Raw genomic sequence first — 21,179 nt, forward strand, 5'->3', positions numbered from 1 at the left:
TGTATTTTGCTAGTTATGATTCGGAGGTTTTCTGACAACCACAAAAGAAAGCGGTAGGAGAAATGCTACCCATATCCACCCTTTTCTTCTGTAGGCTCCTTTAAAAATCCTGCATGCAATTATATTATTACTATTAACTGGACATGATCTAGATGTGTGGACTATCAGAATTATCACCAATGCCCATGCTGATGAGGAAATTTTGAGTTTCAGATCTGAAGATCCTGGTTAGAGAAAGCTGAGCTTGAAATCAGTGGACAGTACTAAGAAACTTGATAGAGAAGTTTGTAGAATCTCAACTTGATTGGCTTTGGACCCAATACTCCTTCACTCTGTAAAAAAATATGGGTTACCTGACCATTTTTTATGGAGTGTCTTGCTATTAATTAAAAGTGAAATATACTAACACAAAATGAACACATAGGGAGCCAATTTTATTTTTATCAGGTTTCAAATTAGCAATGGAAGTCAGACTCATTAAGCTTTTTTAAGAAATTGACCACTACTTTATTGACTTTATCAGTCACTTTAGACTTTCGAAAAATAATTACTTGGATGTCCTGTGGACTAAAGTAAACATGGATCATCTAACAGTGCAGTTTGGACTGCCAAACATGCACAAATATTTAGTTATCATTCTAAACTGCTTTGGCTGAGTTTGTGATGCCAGCCATCACAGTAAGTAATAATTTATGGTTGAATGTCACAAATTATTCTGCCTACGACTTCAAGAAAACTGCATATAGGAGTGGCAGAACTGGGGTGGAGTTAAAAAAGGATCAGCCTAGAATCCCTACATAGCCACAAATTAAATCTAACCTCCCTTGAATTCCATTTACCTTTATCTAACCTCAAAACAAATCATGGTTTAGCATCCTGTGATGTCAGCCATATGGTGATGATTCAGGTTGCACTTCTGGTTGGAAATTGGCATAACTCTAGTTTGAAATAACGATGGATAATTCACACTAGAGTTCAAGATCCAAGTATTAAATTTCAAACTTGGTCCAGATTTAATCACAACTCAAACACAATTCCTGAAAATATTGCTTTCAGTGGGTTTATTCACAGGAATGTTAAGTATGAGTGATCAAATGAGTCATTTTACTTGAAAGGAACAATGGACATTTTTAAAATATATTTTCATGGGATAAGCCTCAATAAATAAAAACTCTTTGTAATCTCAGTCAGTACCCGTTCAAACAAACTGGTATTGTAAATCTTGCCTCACTGCCTTCTCATTCTCTGCCAGGCTAAAACAGACCTTCCCAGTCTGGTCATGCATATTGTCCATATAATATTTAAAATGCTCACATCAACTACTTGCTTCATACTAATTCCTGCAGTGATATTGCTGCCAGGTCTGTGCAAATTTCCAAAGGGTTTTGTTTTACAAAAAGTTAAAGAAACAACTTTCAAAGATGCCTCCCTCCTACTTCTGAAACAGAAGTGTTCACGTTTTGATTTGCTCACTGCTGAGACCTTCTTCAACAGTTTCAAGAAGTTTCTTCAGTGGTACTGAAAGCCAGAAAAAGTGATGCAAACCAAATGGCATTTTTTGGTACTTTTGGTACCTGTGCCCAATAACCTGTAATCAAAGCAAATTGTGGCAATCTCATATTTCTATGTAGTCATATAATTTTTAAAATGCACCATGAAAATGGAGGAATAAATTTGAAATTTTACAAGCAGAATGCATAGAAATAAAAATTCATGAAGTTGAAAACATTAACATCACAAAATGACTGCAGACTGCCAGAAAAGAGATAACAGGCCCAATGACAAAGTGATTTATTTTTTAAAATAAACTATAAATTATCTGGTGAAATATTACTTTTTAAAAATAAAGCTGAATTGCATAATTTTTTATGATGCTCTCATGCTTGGGTTGTTCAGTATACCGCTTTAACCAGTTTGGAAGCAAATTGTTGAACACAAATGTCAGATATTTTGATGCAATATTATATAATTAAGTGCTAGGTTGTTACAACAGATTCTATAATTTGACAAACAGAATGGATTTCCCCCCCTTAAGATTAATTTACATTTCAAGAATGTATCACAATTATGAACAAGGAAACTTTCCTAAATTAGTTTGAAAGTATATAGGACTTTAACATAACTATACTTGGTTCCTAATTTAATTATTGTTAATGTTTTTTATACAGTAGTACTTCAGTATTTGTCCAGTTCCTGGAGGTATTAGTAAAAAGGAATATTGAGCAAATCACATGACTTACCACATGACCCTTTATTTCATCTGGAAGGAGAAGTGAGTCATGAGGCAGCCAATGCCAGCAAGTTCTGCCTTGTGCATCAAGTACCAGGACATTTTTGTGCATCGAGTACTGAATGTGATGAATTTTGAAGTCGTTAAATACCAAGGTACCACTGTATTTGTGCTTTTATTGTAAGTTGCCGAGCCATTTTGAATAATGAAATGGGCAGCATATAAATTTAATAAATAAGGACCTAATTAATAACAATAGTTAATTAAATAAAATAATTCTATTTATAATCTGAATAGCTGCAAAAAAAAAGTTGAATTTACAATTAGGCATGCTGGAGGATCCAGTTGAGAGCTAGTGTTGACACAGTGGTTTGTGTCAAGATCCTCAAGATGTAGGTTTCAGTCCATTTAATTTGTGTCTTATCTTGCAAATCATCTCTGCCAGGTTATGAAGTTTTGTAACAAGGTGATTTTAATATATAGTTTGGTATCTGTGATAATTTGAATTTTTTTTTTATTGAATGCCACTTTGGAAACTTGCTGAGAAAATAATTTATGTTCCAGGTGGCCACAAATCGCAGAACAAAGAACAGCTAAATTTAAATACCTCCCAAGTATAGTTTTTCCTTTTCTCCTTCTAACACTCTTTATTAAATAGCAACACATCTGGAAATTCACATCTTTGAAAGTCTCTGACAATATAGAATTTGAAAGTAAGCATATGGTTATACTACTTCTCAGATGTTGAGACAGATTCAACATGTGACTTGTGAGTCAGATGCATTCATAAGGAGCTCAACATGTAATTCCAAAGCATCTGACAGACCATAATTCATAGCTAATTGGCTTCAGAATAAGGAGAATTTTAGAGGACATGCAAAATCCCATCCAAGAGAACCTGGAATGCATACCTATTTCACTAGGAACAAGTAAATTCTGGCTAAAGGCCACACACTTCAGAAAGTGAGGGCAAAACATGTAACATTTGAAATTAGATACTCTGTTTTTCTGTATATTTACAGTTTTCTCCTTCCACTCTCTCAACAATTTCAATTTGATAGCAAATTGTTGACAGACTATAGCAGTATCTCCCCGATTCCAAGAACTTCAAACTTTCTACCCAAGCTAAAGTAGGTCACACAGTAAGGGCCACAATGGTATGCTCCAAAATACATTCTATTAATTCTAAAGCTTCTCAGAGATGCCATGTACCTTCCTCCAAATGTAGGAACAATTTGTTTATGTATAGGTGTACAAATTTGATGTGGTAATTAAGAGACATAATTCATAAAATACTCATTAATGCGAGTCCTCCTTGAAGCACAGGTACAGGGTATTCTCTCTCTTCCCCAAGCACACAGTGAATACACACAGGATGCATAAGTTCAGGTAAAAATTAAAAATAGAAGTTTGCTTCAGCATAGATTTTCACCATTTTTGGAAATAAGCACTGAATGCCAAGAGGAAAAAAAAAGTAAGACACACATTTTTGGTTTCCACTACTAACTCAGTGTACTTTATTTGCCTGCAGCCTACAGCTAGATAGCCAACACTGGACAGAGTTCAGTAGCACTGAGGAATGATGAGAATTTCCCTTCACGCACCCCTTCCCCAGTTTAGGAATGGCTTTCGTTTTGTGGGCATCTTTCAAAGAAATCTCTATCTCAAAGAAAAAAAGGCATTAAGAAAAAGGTGGACCCAAGTTCATAAAAGCCCCTCTTTCAGACTCATGCTGGAACTTCCTGCTGAACCACTTGGTCTTATATTTTGTTTTTGCTTTGTACACTGGTTCAAGAAATCGGCACTTGGGGCTACAATTCTGAACCTGGCACTGAAAGGCACAACATCAGATACCCTGTATAAGAAACTGGCTTGTTTGCTTTCCAATGAGGATGGGCAACCAAAGAGAATCCCAAGATGAGCCTGAGAAAGTACAGAGACAGAAAAGGGAAGTGAGGGTTGTTGTTTTTTTTAAAAAAAAAAGTTTAATGCTTGTTGGAAGGATGAGGTTCCCTATTTTACAAGGCAAGCATGAAAAGCACCCATCTTTTAAAAGCCCCTAAGCATCAATAGCTGCATAGTTAGAAGCTGGTGTGTCTCATTCCCTCTGCTTTTAGGAATTCTTAATATCTAGAACAGCTGTCTCTGTCCATTTGTTATAAAGCAACAGAATATTTTTTTAAAATATTTGAAACTATAGGTTTTTAACAGATATAGTATAGATAATAGCATACAGCTGCCCAATTGCTTTTTTGGGGGGAAAAGAGGATTTCCTGCTACTGGAAAGAGCAATAGAAAAAAATAGTACTGGGGAAATGTTTGACACCATTTTATTAATCTTCACTGCAGTGGAAAAATATAACCTTTTACAAGTGCCATCCTGTGTAAGCTCAAGTCAGTATATATATATATATATATATTTATATATATATATATAAATTTTTCCTTTTTTGAAGTGCAGCAAGACTAACCCCATATCAGAACCAAATAAAGAGAACAAATAGGCCAAGCGGTTTCCAAATTGTACTTTTATCTTTTTTTTTTTTTTTTTTTGCTTTGTTTGAACATTGAATGTCAATCTCATTTTTGCAATCCAAAATATTTCCTGAAAAGTTTCTTGTTTGTTTAGGCTTTTCAAAAATTCTTTGGCACAATTATGTGTGGTTCGGGCTATTTTGTTCATACCGAAAGGGGTTTTGTTCCTTTTGGGTTTTTTTATTATTACCAATTGAAAGCAAAGTTATGTTTTCATAAGCTTCATATCCCATTTGGAAAAACTGATCCTAATCTCTCCACTAACATTTGAGAGTCCTCTGGATACTCTACCCACCTCCCACCCCACCCAGCCCCGGGTTTCTACATTCACAGTTGAACAAAATTCAGGAAGGAAAGGCGCTTTTTAATGAACAATATTGTGAAAAAAGTGTCACGATGGGAGCTTTGAACATCCCAGCTAAAATTCCCCAAAGAAGCCCTACACGGGGCAACTTCTCTTCCCCCCTCCCCCCTTCAAATCTCTTACTTTTCTGCCACTTCAAGTAGACTGAACTTGTTAGTTTATGAAATGCAACTGCTAATCTCTTCAGTGTTTCTTTTGGGAAAGATTAACTGCAATTGAGAATGTAGATACTGCCTCATTCACACACACTCACTCTTGAAAGAAAATCCTTCACCCTTCCTATTTTTCTCGTGCACTGACAGCGTTGTGAGGCTATAAACTCTCCTCCCTCCCAAAAAAGGTTAAAAGGTCATGGGCTGGGGACCCCACCTTCTCCTCTCTAGCAACGAAAGCCAGACCTTATTATATGAGTACTCAAATTGAACCTGAAGCTAGCTTTTCTCTCTCCCAGACTAAGTAATCTTCCTCTTCACTGGCCAAGACACAGAATTAGTCCTTGTCTCTTGTCAGAAGAGACTGCACTGAAGTATAGAACTCAATCATTTTCTACTTCCTGGAGGCAAGCGATGACAAGGTTTTGTTGCTACGCAAGTCAGTGATTAGCTCCATTAACAGCGGTTCTGCCATTTGCCGTGGCTGGATTTTCACCGTGGTGTGTTTAAGCCTCTCACTCACTCATCCTCTCATTCCCAAACACTCAGCATCCGTGCACACTCCTCACTTCGGGTTGGGTTTTTTTCCTCAATAGATTGGAGAATTCCAGTGGGGGTCTCAGATGTCATCCCAATGGTAACAGATCTGTAAGTGAAGAAAAATAAGGAGACAATGTAATGTAATATAAAAAGACACTTGCATTTTCTTCAGTAGCAATAAGATTGCTTCATTACTACAGGTTTTTTTTTGTCCCTATTAGAAAACTTCCACTTCAATTTATCATATTATACTGCATAATATTTCTTTCAATTTTTAAAGGTCTTTAAAAATAAGAAAATAATTTTTGAGCTGGAAGACATTGAAGAAAAAGACCATGGAGATGAGAGTCCAAATGCTTCATTCTGCACCATTCAGAAGCTTACTCAGTGGGAATTACATTAGTTATCTGAACGTCTAATACAAGCTCTATAGGAATAGCTCAGTTTGTTTTAAAGAACAAGAAAGTGGTGCCTTCTCACCAAGCTTGATTCTTCAGTTTTCTCAACTCTTTAGTGGCCCAGGTAGAAAGGGTTTTTGTTTTGTTCGTCTTTGATCTCCTTCCCTCAGTTAGTAGTTCATGTATCATGGGCCTAGCTTCTACCATCTTGAGGACATCTTTCCCAAACGCTGTGCACAAATCCCTGTGGAAACCAAATATAGAGAAACTCCCAGTATGTGCTGTGGGTTGTTCAAAGTTTCTTGGCTCTTTTGAATTATGAATGCTGCACATTCCATCCACCCTGCAGTCACACAATCACATTTCAGATGCTTGGCAACCAGCTCACATTTACAAGTAGTTGCAACAACCTGTGGATCACAATTTGCATTTTTTTTGCCATTTCCTAGCAGAAAGTGCCTATTGAGTATGCTGGATTTGCTTAATGGCCATACGGTTTTCTTAAAAACTGCAGAGACTTGCTTTATGACCATATCTGGTCAATGGTGCCTCAATCTATGACCAAAATTCTGGATTCATTGTGATCAGAAATTGTGATCAGAAATCAAAGATTATTTCCATCCACAAAGTGAATTACTGCAATGTAGTTTATTTGGGGCTACCCTTGAAGACCTTCTGGAAGTTGCAACTGGTCCAGAATGTATGTCCAGATAGTAGGTAGGGCAAGAGGCTGAGGGGTAGGGCTTCTGCAAGGCCACTAGCCAGCCACATTGGCTTCTGGGTGGAATCCAAGGTGCTGATTATCACCTCATGGCATGGGACCATGGTTATTTGAGGGACTGCTCATCCCAGTAGACCTGATAGGAAGAACTCACTCAGAGTCCCCTCAATTATATAATGCAATCTAATGGGACCTAGGATTCAAGTTTTTTTTTCTGTTGTAGCCCATGAACTCTGAATAACACTGCTCCCCCAAGATTAGATTGGCTGTATCCTTGCCAGCCTTTTGCAAAGCTCTGAAAAGCTGGATGTGTTCCTGGGAAGCCAGAGTGACTGGGGCACTGCCACTCTTTTGCATTTATTCTGACCATCCACTGTAGAATCTATAGTCTATGAATCTCATAACAATGATATTGTTTTTATTGGTTTCATATATTGTGAGCCACCAGAGTTTTATATCTGTGATATGTACAGCCATATAAATTAATTGAATAAATAAATAAATGTGGGCCTTGATTGAAAACCACTTGTTCAGCTACCATTCAAACTTACAATAGCGCTGAACAAGTGATAAGTATTACCAGTTCTCAAAATGCTGGCTGTCACAGTGCCCCATGATACTGTGATCATGATCTGATTGCTCAACAATGACTTGGATTTCCAAACATCACAGCATCCTGCAGTAATGTCAATATGATTTACTACCTTCCCTTCTGGTTTCCCAGAAGCAAAGTCAATAGGGAAGCTGGCAGGAAGTTGAAGTCATGATTCTTAATAACCCATGGTGATTCACTTAATGACTAGTGATTTGTTTAACTATAAGGGAATGCTAGAATGATGCTAAGCAGCAGTCACATTTCACTTTACATCACTTAGTTAAAAATTTCAGTCCCCTTTATTAAGCAAGGACAAAAAGAACTTAACAGAATAGCATCGTCGTGGCTATTTAACAAGTTTAAATATTTAATAGTGGGCTAAGATTAAACAGTTTTAGAAGTTTTATAAGGTTAAAAAAAAGTTCTTAGTAAAGTATATCATCTTGTCTTCCTAAGAGGTAAGACAGATTCACTGAGACAGTAGATCATAAATCTTCAGCATTTACCCTATCAGTCCTGCTGCACAGGCTACAACTCCATCACTATGATCTTCATCTGTAGCAATGTGGTCAATGAAAGACAAGATGAATTCTACTCTAGGCTGCACCAGCATCACATCCGCTGAAAAGGAAGCATAATTTAGTTTTATAGGCTTACATTATGGGCTTATTTCTTTATTTCTTCCTATCAATATCAATAATTCTGGAAGGTTTACCTTAAAACTGTTCAACTATAGACCTAATTTGTATTAGAGGCATCCTACAAAGATTATATTCTTTTCTATGACATTGCTTTTATACCCTCTTTCTACCTGCTAACTCTTGTTCATCCCATAATATCTCATTTATTATTCTGAAAACTTGTTTTCTTAGAATGGACTGGGTACACATCAAATTATTCCTATAATGTATTCTTAAACAGGAAACATTACAGGATGAACTCGGCAGAGGTTCTAAATGAAACCTAAACTAAAAGTAGTATCTGTGTATGTACCTGTTTCATTTTGGAAAAGAGGTTTTTTTAAAAAAATAAAAATACAGATGCAAACAAAGGCCATCTGGTAACTTGACCAGGGCTGTAAAAATATGCCATTTAACATCACCAATATACCCTGAAACCTCAAACAAGAAGCAATGAAAAATGCAACCATGTTTTCTAAGCTAATAGCCCGTATCTTAAAACAAGACAAAATAAGAAGCTTTGCACTGACAATTTCCTATTATTACTAAGAGGAGTAAACATTGGCAGAAATTGAATCTCACGCACAGAGGTTCATATCTGTGGTAAGCAAGGAAATTAAAAAGAAAAGGACTTACGATGTACATTCTCTTGATCTCCTTTCAGACCTTGAACAATGCCTGTGTATGCTTCCAGACAGGTTTCTCGCAATTCATTCAGGTAGTCTACCATGTCATAATCAGACTAAGAACAAACATAAAATAGAGTTCTCTTGGGATTACTGTCCTACCACTGCCTGTCCATCATCTATCTCACACATATAGGACCCAAATATTATCCCAAAGGTGCTTTTTTCCCCTTTCCCTCAGAACAAAGGGAGGGAAATCTATCTCCTGCTTACAACAGTCCTTTCAGTAGCACCAAGAAGGTTTTATACCCATTTATACTCTGATTTAGATGAATCTGGATATAGATAAACTCCCAAGTGGCCTCAACAACTCTCTGGGTGTATAACCGGACAACTGCAAAGAATATAAATCCTTCCAGTCCCATTCAGTTAGGTAGAACTGAATAAGCTTCTTGCATGAGAAGTGAAAGTCCAGTTGCCTTTTGAATAAAAAGAAGGGGGGGGGAGCACTTTTGGGAGAACCATGACCTGGATGATTGAGAATTTCCATAGACATTTGATCCAAAAGATTGTTTACCTTATCAACATGGGCTTGAGAAGCTTGCTGTAGAGTATTCAGTACAACATCTAAGTATTTTTTAAATTCTCCTCCAATTGCAAGAGCAATATCTCCAAACACTGAGAGAATTTGGGGCTTAACAGACCGATGTACATTTTCATTCTGTAAAGACAATTCACAGCCAAAAGTTTAGCTTTTAGAAATCACATTACATTTGATACTTATATTCTATCAGATATTGCCCCCAAGGTGCAAAGGGCTTTTCCCATTTTGTATTAATAAAATTGAAAAGTATTTCAGTTCTCAGCACATTTCTTACTAATTCAATGGGCCTCAATCGTCACCTGCAGATAGGACTGTACACCCAAGTTTTAGCAACCAAGTATTAACCTATCACCAGATTTGCTGCTCATTAAAGATTAGCCAACATAATCCATTTGATGAAATGTATGTACAGATGTTCAGATATGTACATTATGTAGATGAAAATACATTTTTAAAAAATAGGTGTCACATATAGGTATTAAATGGCATTGCAGATTTCCATATTTATAATTTAAGTGAGGAAATAATATTGAAAGATCTTAATAGAAATTATGACATTTTAATCATTTAATAATTTTCATTTCATATTTCATAATTTATTTCATAAAACTATTTCAGTTTTATTTATATTGCTTGCTTTCTTCTTCCTTTGTTAGAAACAAGCCATAAGATCAAATCAATGTTTACATTGTTAGGAATTTTTTAAACATTTCTTTCACTAATAGATGTGAAATTTTATTTTTCTTTTGTTTTTAGATCATCAATTTACTCACCCCCAAATTTTCTAAAAGAAGCTGCATAACCTCATCACAAAAGGGCAGAATGTTGGATTGCAAAGCCCGGCATAGGTCACCTACTAGGCCCACTGCAGCTAAACAGACCTGCAAAAACAAATATAGCCAACACTTTTATGAGTCACTTTTCACCTCACCTCAGGCACCAATCATTATTTCCCCATTACAATATTAAACAGAGCCTGCAAGGCAATTCCTCAATTGTGGCAGTATGTTTCAAAGATGCTTCAATATATCTATTACAGATATATAGTCAGCTTGCCTTTGCTGACTATATTCTCCAAGTTTGGTTTTTTAATTTTGTATGATTAGCAAAGTTTTTCTTCTCCAATATTGTGTGCAAATTTTATACCAATTTCCCCTTAAGTTGCAGTAAATTTTATTGGTTTTTCCCATATCTTTTCCTATTTTTGTATTGTAATTACTATCTTGAAAAGCTACTTGCTGTGGTTGTCCCTGAAATAAAAGGTGTTTGACTGAGGTGAGTAGTGAAGTCACAATCTTTATTTTAGAAGTTTCAATATTTTTAACTAATGTTGTCTTATAATGTTATTTCAAATTCTTCTCTTGTTTCTTTATACCATAATCTACTTGCTAATTTGGCTCCTTCTATGGTAATATTTTCCTATTCTGAGATTTTACACATTTTGTTATCCATGAGACAGCATACAGAATAATGTAATTTAAAATGATAAAATGTAAGCCTGCTTCTTCTTTTTGAATCTTGCAAAAGTTGAATATTTTTGTTTTCTTCCATTCCATGAATCTCTTTTAATTACCCATATTTTTCGGAGTATAAAATGCACCCCCCCCAAAAGTGGGTGGAAATGTCTGTGCATCTTATACAGCAAATGTTACTGAAGCCCCACCCACCCACCGGCCCGCACTCTTCAACTATTTTCAGCCTCCGTGCGTAGCGTTTTTGGCCTCCGCACATCTTGTTTTTGGCTGGTTCCCCACTGCTGCCACTCTCCGCCGCCTGGAATCGGCCAAAAACGTGATGCATGGAGGTGGTGATGTGCTGTGGCAATCTTGGCAACCTGGAACGGGTCTAAAACGGAGCATGCAGAGGCTGAAAACGCGATGCACAGAGGCCAAAAACGCGATGCATGGAGGGGGCAATGGGCTGTGGGGATCCCTGCAGCCTGGAACAGCTAGTTGGCGGTATTCTGGGAGGCCGATCCAACTGCCAATCAGCTGCTTGTGCTGAAAAAGGCTGCAATAACATGTTGAAGCTGTTTGCTGCAAGGATGTTAGCCAGATGAATACCGATGGATGCTGGTAGGCAGAGGCAGATTTTTTTTTTCCTCTCCAAAAACTAATGTGCGTCTTATACTCCAGAGCGTCTTATACTCCAAAAAATACGGTACTTGTTGCCAACTCTAAAAGCTTTTATTTTAAGAGTACAATTAACACTATTTAGAATAGAAGTTCATCTTGAGTAGAATATTTGTTTTTACAATCCTGATAAGCCCTAGCCTAGAAAGTTTTAGGTTTCTCTAGCTATCAAGCTATTGTTTTATTTATTTCCATGATTTATTATAACTGTTCTGATATATTGCACCCTGTCAAATAGAGCCCCAAATATTTCACTGGATTTTTTTGTTATTTCATGGTCAGATACTATATCATGTGATCATCTTCCCTCTTGGATTATATATCTTGTTATTATCTTTCTTTCTTTTTCTCACTAATTTCCTATCCAGAGAATTACTGAAGTATTTAAAGGTCTTTGGAGTTAAAGACATCTATGATTGACTAGTTAATACTACATTGTCTGCATAACATTTCATTGTATTCCTCCACCTGAATTTTGATCCCAAATATTTCCTTGTCTTTCCAGATTTTATCTGCAAAACAAATAATAATGGAGAAAGTAGGAATCTCTGTCTTATATTTTATTTATTGGAAAACTTGCGGAGTGTTCCATCTGCTGTAAACTGTTATCAATAATACTCTCCACCCAAATTTTAAATTCTAATATATTTATTTTGTTTGAAAATCGTTGTAAGCACACTCCAAATTTATCAAAAGCTTCTTCTGTATCTAGGAATGTTACTGCTGCCTTCCCATTTTTAGTTGTTGAAATTGATTCTTTAAGCTCTTAAACTGTTATGGGTTTCCTTAATATCAATCCATGTAATTCAGTAAATTCTTTAAATCTGACTCTCTAATATATGTTCAAGCCTTCTTTGTAATACTATATTTAAAATATAAATTATAAATTCTTATAAAAATTCTGCAAGTTTTGTAATAAAAATTCTGCAAGTTTTGTAATTTCTGATCTCTTATATTGCTTCCCTTATTTTCTGATTTATTGCAAACCTCATAAGAAGTTCCTTCATGTAAGCTACTCTGGCTCTGATGTTGTTATCTTTGATAGCCACAGAGTATTTATTTTTCAAAAAGTAATTATTTTTGGCATATTAGTAATATGTTTCTAGGCGTAACAGCCTGTCATTCATCCTCCATTTAAAAGGATCATGGTACATGTATGAGAATCTCTACTTCCTTGAGAGATGGTGTAAGAACTTTGGAGATCCAAGTCAATTCTTGGAAATGTTTGGTGGCTTGCTGAAAATAACGTAGTCTCTTGCTTTTTGATTTTGTAGTTCATCTGCTTTGTATCTAATCTGTTTTTAACTGATATATATATATATATATATATTGTATTGGCTTGGCTTGCACTCTTTGCCATATTCATAATTGCATTTTTAAATTTTTAATATTTTAAATTCTGTTTATACTTCATTTTATTTAGTGTTTTCTCTTGTGGTTGTTGGGAATTTTTATTTAACACTTTATTTGTGATAAAAACTTTTTCAACATTTGGTTAAGGATGTCTGACTCCTGATTTTTCTTTCTCTTCTCCCCTCCCTTTTTTCTCTCTTGACATCAAGGTTTTCCCACTTTTTCAATATGTTATGAAAATCTTTTCCAAACACAATCTCCTATTATTGCTTTGCTGTAATCGAACAATTTATTGTATTCAATTATTCTTAATGGGATGACCATTATTTCTAGCAATTTTTTCCATACCAATATTTTTTCACTTGCTTAACCCTATTAAATTCCCTTTTCTTTAGCCGCCTTAAAATCTACAAAGAAACTATTCAAGACCTGTTTCCTCTGTCCCCTTTAGCCACCCCACAAATTTTATAAAATTACATAAACTAACTCCATTGTTAAATTATGTCCTTTAGTGCCATTTAACAGTCTGTATGTTATTTGACTCACAGTTTTTGTTAACTATTAATTGCAGACCTGTTAGGGGTGTGTGTGTGTTGGGGGAGAATACTATGTTTATTTGTGCCTTTGAATCAGTGTTGACTCCTGGCCGAGACAAGTACTTACAATTTTTTTGGCAAAATTTCAGAAGTGGTTTGCCATTGACTCTTTCTGAGAAAAAATGACTGGCCCTAAATTATGCCTAAAGTTGGACTAGAAGTCACTAGAGCAAACTGGTTCTCTTATTCTTTGATTTGTTCTCCAACAAAATAAAACAAAATTCCATGGCTAATGTAAAAGACCTGATCTTAACTGGGATCATGGGGCCCAAAAATAAAAGCCCTTTAATTGGAAAAGAATTTGTCATTTTAATTTGTAATTCAGGCCTAGACATTACCTTCTTTGAAGTAGGGGAGGGAGTGGTAGCACATGGGGTTGGAGGGATCAGCCTAGAATCTCTATGTAGCCACAAGTGAACTACTGTAAATCTAATCCCTCTTGGATTGCCTTGACCCTTATTGAATTCCAAGCAGATGCTCACCATTAACTGAGAAGAGTCCTGAACATAAGCATTAGCTCTTTAGATGTGGAACTGATCTTTCATGCCTGATATTCTACACCAAATAGGATGTTTTGGGATAACAAGTGATTGTAGGGAATGTTTGCCAGTTAACCTGAGCAGATATTAGGCTCTGTATGGTGGGAAATTTTTTGCTTGCTGTTGCTGCGGAAACTGTAAGCAACTTTAATGCTTATGTGTAAATTATTTTTACACATTTCTTATCTGCTGGATATGAAGAATTGTTCTAAAATATTTTTATTAAAATGTTTCTTTTATTCTACTTAAATAGATATACTTAAATATACTTTAAAAATGGAAAAACATGGATGATTTATACTGCAATCTTCTATTACATGAAAGCTTTTTAGCTTTTACTGATATCAGAACCATAATTAACTTTTGTCTTCCTTATCCCACCACCAAATAGACTGAGCTTTCAAACCAGGATTATTTTTTAAAAAGTGATATACTAATGAATTGTTATCATAATCTAAACCTCCAGAAAGTTGCCAAACAGCATATCATGGACAGGATAATTTTAAAGCAATTACAATAAATGAGAATATCTAATTAGAGAATGCAAAAAAAGAGGGGAGACAGAGGGGAGGAGGGAGGGAGGGGAGTGAAAAAGAAAAAATGTTTCAGCTGCTAACAGCCTCAAGATTCAGTTGTGAAGTTATATTGACAGCTATCTATTTACACAGATCCTGAAATAAAATTACTGCTAGGTATTGAAAACACTACAAGAATAAAAAGAATGATATCACAATTCTCTCCAAATCCAGCAGTATAAAAAAAAATATACCACTTAATCCCAACCAATTGCTTTTTAAGACAGGGAAAAGGGCATTACCTGATATTCAGCATAATTTTTTAAACCAATATTCAGGAAAGGTTTGAAGGCCTCCATGTACTTGAGAAACTCCCCTCCTAACACTGAGCAAAATGAAAGATTAAAAAATATGAGATATCTAAAATTAAGAAGTTAATATCCATAGCCTAGATGAATTTGTAGCTCTCAAAACTCTAGGGATGTTAATTTAACCATATGTTTCCCTGAAAATAAAACCCACCCCAAAAACAAGCCCTAACCTGATTTTCTGTAGTGGACCTTATATAAACCCTACCCCGAAAATAAGCCAAGGGGGGATGAGCATGGCCAGCACGAGAGGCAGCTAGCATGCGGGGCAATGGTGTCCTGCAGGAGCCACAGTCCGCCGGTCCCTTGGCGCAGTGCAAAGACCAAAAAGTCTGAGCATGGAGAAATCAGGCCATTTGGACATGCTCCATGGCTCCCTGACTCATGGGAGGCTTTTGCGTCGACTCCGGCAGCAGAATAAGAGATGGAGGAGGCACATGGGTGCCTCTTCAGCATGGCTACAGGCAAGCTGAGAGATGGTGGGATGGAGTGGGTGATGCCTCCACCTGGCATTGCTGTGCACTTTTCACCCAGAGCTAATCGCTCTGTTTCCCCTTTGCAAGCACACAAAGCTTTGTCTCCCTCTGGGCGAAAAGTATTTGGGCAGCTATCTCTAGTGCCACCCTCTCCATCCCACTGTCTGCTTGCCTATGTCTCTCAGCATGCCCTCCCCTCCACCTGCCCTGCCAGGAGGGCAAAGAACACCCATGAGACCAGCAGCAGCATTGGCAGCCACTTGGCAGCCAGCATGGCATAGTACGTCAACAATTCTTCCTTCCCATATTCAACCAGTCTATTCCCAGTCAATGAGATTTGATCAGATGAAAAGAACAAGAGAAAGTTTAGATCCAAAAGGCATTTTCACAGTTTCAGCTCCATCCATTTATGAAAAGAAGTTTACAGTTGCAAGAAAAAGTATGTGAACCCCTTGGGATTACGTGGAGTTTTGCATGAATTGGTCATAAAATGTGCTCTGAACTTCATCTACGTCACAACAATAGAAAAACACAGTCTGCTTAAAATAATACTACACAAACATTAGATGTTGCCATGGTTTAATTGAACATTACATGTAAACATTCACAGTGCAGGGAGGAAAAAGTATGTGAACCTTTGGACTTAATAACTGGTTGACCCTCCTTTGGCAGCAATAACCTCAACCAAAAGTTTCCTGTAGTTGCAGATCAGACCTGCACAACGATCTGGAGTAATTTTGGACCACTCCTCTTCACAAAACTGTTTCAGTGTAGCAATATTCTTGGGATGTCTGGTGTGAATCGCTCTCTTAAGGTCATGCCACAGCATTTCAATCGGGTTGAGGTCAGGACTCTGACTGGGCCACTCCAGAAGGCGTATTCTATGCTGTTGAAGCCATTTTTTTTGTTGAATTACTTGTATGCTTTGGGTCATTGTCCTGTTGCATCACCCATCCTCTGCGGAGCTTCAGTTGCCGGACAGATGGTCGTACGTTTTCCTGCAAAATGTCTTGATAAACTCTGGAATTCATTTTCCCATCAATGACAACAATCCATCCAGGCCCTGAGGCAGCAAAGCAGCCCCAAACTATGATGCTCCCTCCGCCATGTTTTACAGTGGGGATGAGGTTTTGATGTTGGTGTGCTGTGCCTTTTTTTCTCCACACATAGTGTTGTGTGTTCTTCCCAAACAACTCAATTTTGGTTTCATCTGTCCACAGTTTATTTTGCCAGTAGTGCTGTGGAACATCCAGGTGCTCTTTTGCAAACTTCAAACGTGCTGCAATATTTTTTTTGGACAGCAATGGCTTCCTCTGTGGTATCCTCCCATGTACTCCATTCTTGTTTAATGTTTTCCTTATTGTAGATGTGTCAACAAAAATGTTAGCATGTGCCAGAGATTTCTGTAGGTCTTTAGCTGACACTCTAGGATTCTTCTTTACCACATGAAGCATTCTGCACTGTGCTGTTGCAGTCATTTTTACAGGACAACCACGCCTAGGGAGAGTAGCAACAGTGCTAAACTTTCTCCATTTGTAGACAGTCTGGATAGTGGACACATGAACATCAAGGCTTTTGGAGATACTTTTGTAACCCTTTCCAGCTTCATGCAAGTCAACAATTCTTGATCGTAGGTCTTCTGAGAGCTCTTTTCTGCGAGGCATGGTTCACATCAGACAGTGCTTTTTGGAACCAGTAAACCCAAAACAGGTGTGTGTTTCTAAAGGGCAGGACAGCTGTCAGTAACATACAATATCATCACACTGATTGGAGTCAAGGTTGGCTCACTCCTGGCTCCAATTAGCTCTTGGAGAAGTCATTAGGTTAGGGGCTCACATACTTTTTCCTCCCTGCACTGTGAATGTTTACATGTTATGTTCAATTAAACCATGACAACATCTAATGTTTGTGTAGTATTATTTTAAGCAGTCTGTGTTTTTCTATTGTTGTGACTTAGATGAAGTTCAGAGCACATTTTATGACCAATTCATGCAAAACTCCACGTAATCCCAAGGGGTTCACATACTTTTTCTTGTAACTGTAGTTGTGTTTAGTAGTATCTTTTGCAAGAAAACAAAAACTGCTATAACTAAGTACCATCTTGGAGGAAAATAAATCATAAATAAAGATGCACCTGAATGCTCAGTCAGAAATTTTACACTCTTTCACAGTAAAGCTCTACTTCAAATCTTATCACTTCCTATCTCTCTGTTAACTATTCTAAGAAATAAAATTCAAAAATAAAATGTGTGTTTTATGTCTTCTATTACTATACTGTACTGTTAGGGTAATAAAATAAGATACATAAATCATTTTCTATCGTTTACTTCACATAATAATCTAATCACAGCAAAACAATTGTTTGGTAAAGCCTTCTGACTACTATTATGCTTAAAACACTGTACATAACATTATGAACATTTGTAAGTATTGTGTTTCCCTGAAAATAAGACCGGGTCTTATTTTCTTTTGACCTCCGAAATAAGAGCTAGGTCTTATTTTCAGGGAGGTCTTATTTCCCCTCCATGTACTGGTATGAGGCAGGGGGGCAGGGCAAGCGGCCCTTGTGCCAGCTTCCCAAAGGGTCGGGAGGCCATCCCACCATCCACGAAACAGTTGATTCGCAGGTGCCACTCAGATCGCCGTCTCCAGCAAGTGCGGCCCATTTTGCCAGCGATTGCGGCCACAAAAACAGGAGGCCAAGTGACACGCCCCATGCACCCTCCTTACCTAATGGTGACTGTCACAGCAGGCAATTCCATCCACAAAACTGCTGCCTCGCAGGTGCTGCTGTGCCTCAGTAGGCGCAGCCGCTTTTGCCAGCGATTGCAGCCACAAAAGCAGGAGGCCAAGCTATGTGCCCCACACACCAGCCTTCTGAAGGGTACTGTAGCAGCAGCTATCCACAATTTTTTAACCGTTATTATGTCCTGACTCACATGGCCCTGAAAAGTTAACATTTCAGAAATGTTACCGTAGCTGCGGACGTCTCCTTGTGCAACGCTCTGTTGTAGCTTCAGAGCAAACCTCTGCATTTCCTGCACAGGATTGCAAGACTGGAGGCTCCGAAATCATAGAAGGAGCCTTTTTCAATGTGCATCTGTACAGGGCTGCTGTTTGAAAAAGTGATCTGCAGGTGTGTGTGTGGGGAGATTTTCCTGCACAACGTCCTTTCCTTCCCAGCTACAGTAACATTTCTGAAATGTTAACTTTTAACATCGTCCTGGGCCAAGTGATGAAATAACGGTAAAAATATTGTGGATAGCTGCTACAGTACCATTCAGAAGGCCAGCATGAGGGGTGTGTTTCCTGCTGCAGAAGTGGCCCACCCGAGAAGCGCTTTTGGCAGTACATGTATAATAAGCACAAAGCAAGGAAGCCATCAGGTGCAGATTAAGGAGCTTTGTGAAACTTCATGCCTACAAAGTTTGGGGAAAGGGGGAAGAGATATTCCCCTCTCTCGGCAGTGTTTTGCTTGAAAATCTTTGAGAATCCAACCAGAGAGAAGGGGTACGGATTTCCATGCCTTCCTTTATGGGAGATCGCTTTGCACCTGGGACATTAGGAGAAGCCCAGTGAGATGCCGCAGTCGCCCTGAGACAGACAGAGGGAAGTTAATTGAAGACGGTCCCTCTACGGTTGGTCCACAAGACACTCACCAATCAGACGCTTCGCTGGAGAAACCACCCCATGCCAGCCCAGGCTTCCTAAATCTCTCACTTCCTAGATTGTTCCCCTCATGAAGAAAGCCCAATCCGATGCAAACGCCGGCTCCAGCTACCTCTTCGTCGTGGTGAAACTCCTCTTTGAAAGGACGATCTGCAGAGGGGGGAGATTTCCTGCACATCGTCCTTTCAAAGAGGAGACCTGCACAAATGCACATTCAAAAACCCTCCTTCCATGGCTTCGGAGCCTCCAGTCTTGCAGTCCTGTGCAGGGAAAGCAGAGGTTTGCTCCAAAACTGTGGCAGAGCATTGCACAAGGAGACCTCTATAGCTACGGTAACATTTCATTTACTGGAGGCGGTGGCTGGAGTGGCACCTGCAAGGCAGCTGTTCTGTGGACGGAATTGCCTGCTGCAACCGTAAACATTAGGCAAGGAAGGCGTGAGGCGCATCACTTGGCTTGCTTACTTGGCCTCCTGCTGCTTTTGCCGCAATCGGTGGCAAAACAGGCTGCACTTGCTGGAGGTGGTGGCTGGAGCAGCACCCACGAGATAGCTTTTCTATGGGTGGAATTGCCTGCTGCAACTGTCATTGTTGGGTAAGGAGGATGCGAGGTGCGTGGGGCGCATCACTTGGCTTGCTGCTTTTGCGACTGCAAAAGCGCTTGCACTGGGAGGCCTCCACGGGTAACACTGAGTTTATGTCTCTTGCTCCAGCAGACTGGGGGCAGGCCAAGGAAGATGGGGTTCTGAGGTGCAAACGATGAAGGGGCAATCTCCGCCTCCCTCTTCCGTGCTGCTGCAGGGCTACCACAGAGCTTGCACAGGGCAGGGCTGGGGCTGGAAAGAATGCGCCAGAAACATCTCCAGGCGTCCTGAGAGGCAGAACGAGAGGCAGCTCCTGGCCCTCGCTGGCTCAGCTGATCCATGGGCCCCGATTAAGGGGCCAAGCAGCCAAGAGGTGACCAGGGAAGGGAGGGACTGCCTCCTGTGCTGCCATGCCCACCCCCTTCATTAGGGCTTATTTTTGGGGTAGGCCCACCCCCCAAAAAAACCAGGCTAGTCTTTACTTTTGGGGTAGATCGTATTTTTGGGGAAACATGGTATTATCTGTTCATAATCAAAATAAAACTTTAAGTCTGTTCTATAATGCTACCTCAGTATATTTTTCACTACCTGTATTGGAATCTAATCATTAAAACATTGTTATAATTTTGTGATATCATCTGATGGCCCTCATCCAATCCTTAGCCCACAAATCTCTTTGACATTTGTTATGTCAGGACCAATACATAAGTCCTAAATGTATAAAATAATCCCAATTGTAACATAAAACTAGAATGTGGACAACCCAAACACTTATGTATTCAGAGAGCCTTCAATGTTTAAAAAAATCCTTTTGACTAGCAGAGCAAAGCATTTACCTTCTACCAGAGTACTAACAGCCATGAGGGCATCCTCTTGGACACCTCCTGATCCTGCTGTACTTTGGAACATTCTCAGAAGAGATGCCATCACCACATCTGAAATCTGCAAAGCATCCTGGTGCTGGACTTTGCGAAGGACATTCTGTTTGATGAAAGAGGAAAATTTATCTGGAAGTTTTCTTCTATTCCCCCCACTTCACTTTTAATTACGTTTTCGTCTTATTTTGTGAATTGGTTTAAATTGTGCAACTGGAAAAATCTATAAGCAAGTACTTGGTAATAACTATCTCTTACCTGGATAGATATTCTCCTATAGGTGCTAATTTAGGCTAGATATAGGTACTTTAGTATCTAGCAAAATACAACGGAACTATGATAGTTAATTTCAGGTGAGCATCTGCTAAAGGCTGAATTTATCTGCTCAATAGCTCATAACTTTTCTTGGTAAAGTAGTGAGAGGTTCCACCTCTTTCTTTGACATACTAGTTCTAGGACCAGTTGGTGGGAGGTATATATCCAAGATAATTCTTGTCTTAAACTATGCACCAATGTATTACTTTCTTTTTCTATATACCATTGATTTTTACAACTTTCAAAGAAAAAAATCAAATTTGAACCAAGAGGGCATTTAATGTGTAAAAAGTTCAATACAGATTTGTTTTCT

General features: G+C 38.3%; 1 protein-coding gene across 2 annotated transcripts in view; it reads right to left on the reverse strand.

Moving 5' to 3' along the window:
• Positions 1–5,108: 5,108 nt before the first annotated feature.
• Positions 5,109–21,179, reverse strand: part of KPNB1 (karyopherin subunit beta 1) — a 52,191-nt gene continuing 36,120 nt past the window's right edge. Inside the window, exons 15-22 of one of the 2 annotated variants that reach the window (XM_034415613.3) lie at positions 20,513–20,657; positions 14,883–14,965; positions 10,219–10,326; positions 9,419–9,562; positions 8,852–8,957; positions 8,042–8,156; positions 6,302–6,463; positions 5,109–5,927 (exon numbers count right to left, since the gene is read on the reverse strand). In XM_034415613.3, the coding sequence (XP_034271504.1) occupies position 5,927; positions 6,302–6,463; positions 8,042–8,156; positions 8,852–8,957; positions 9,419–9,562; positions 10,219–10,326; positions 14,883–14,965; positions 20,513–20,657 (864 nt within the window). In that variant the 3' untranslated portion in view covers positions 5,109–5,926. Of the gene's footprint in view, positions 5,928–6,297; positions 6,464–8,041; positions 8,157–8,851; positions 8,958–9,418; positions 9,563–10,218; positions 10,327–14,882; positions 14,966–20,512; positions 20,658–21,179 lie in introns of those variants that run through there. The other variant, XM_087892082.1, reaches the window with a different exon arrangement.

This window comes from Pantherophis guttatus, chromosome 4 (genome assembly GCF_059756535.1).
Source record: "Pantherophis guttatus breed Tessera chromosome 4, ASM5975653v1, whole genome shotgun sequence".
Taxonomy (NCBI): domain Eukaryota; kingdom Metazoa; phylum Chordata; class Lepidosauria; order Squamata; family Colubridae; genus Pantherophis; species Pantherophis guttatus.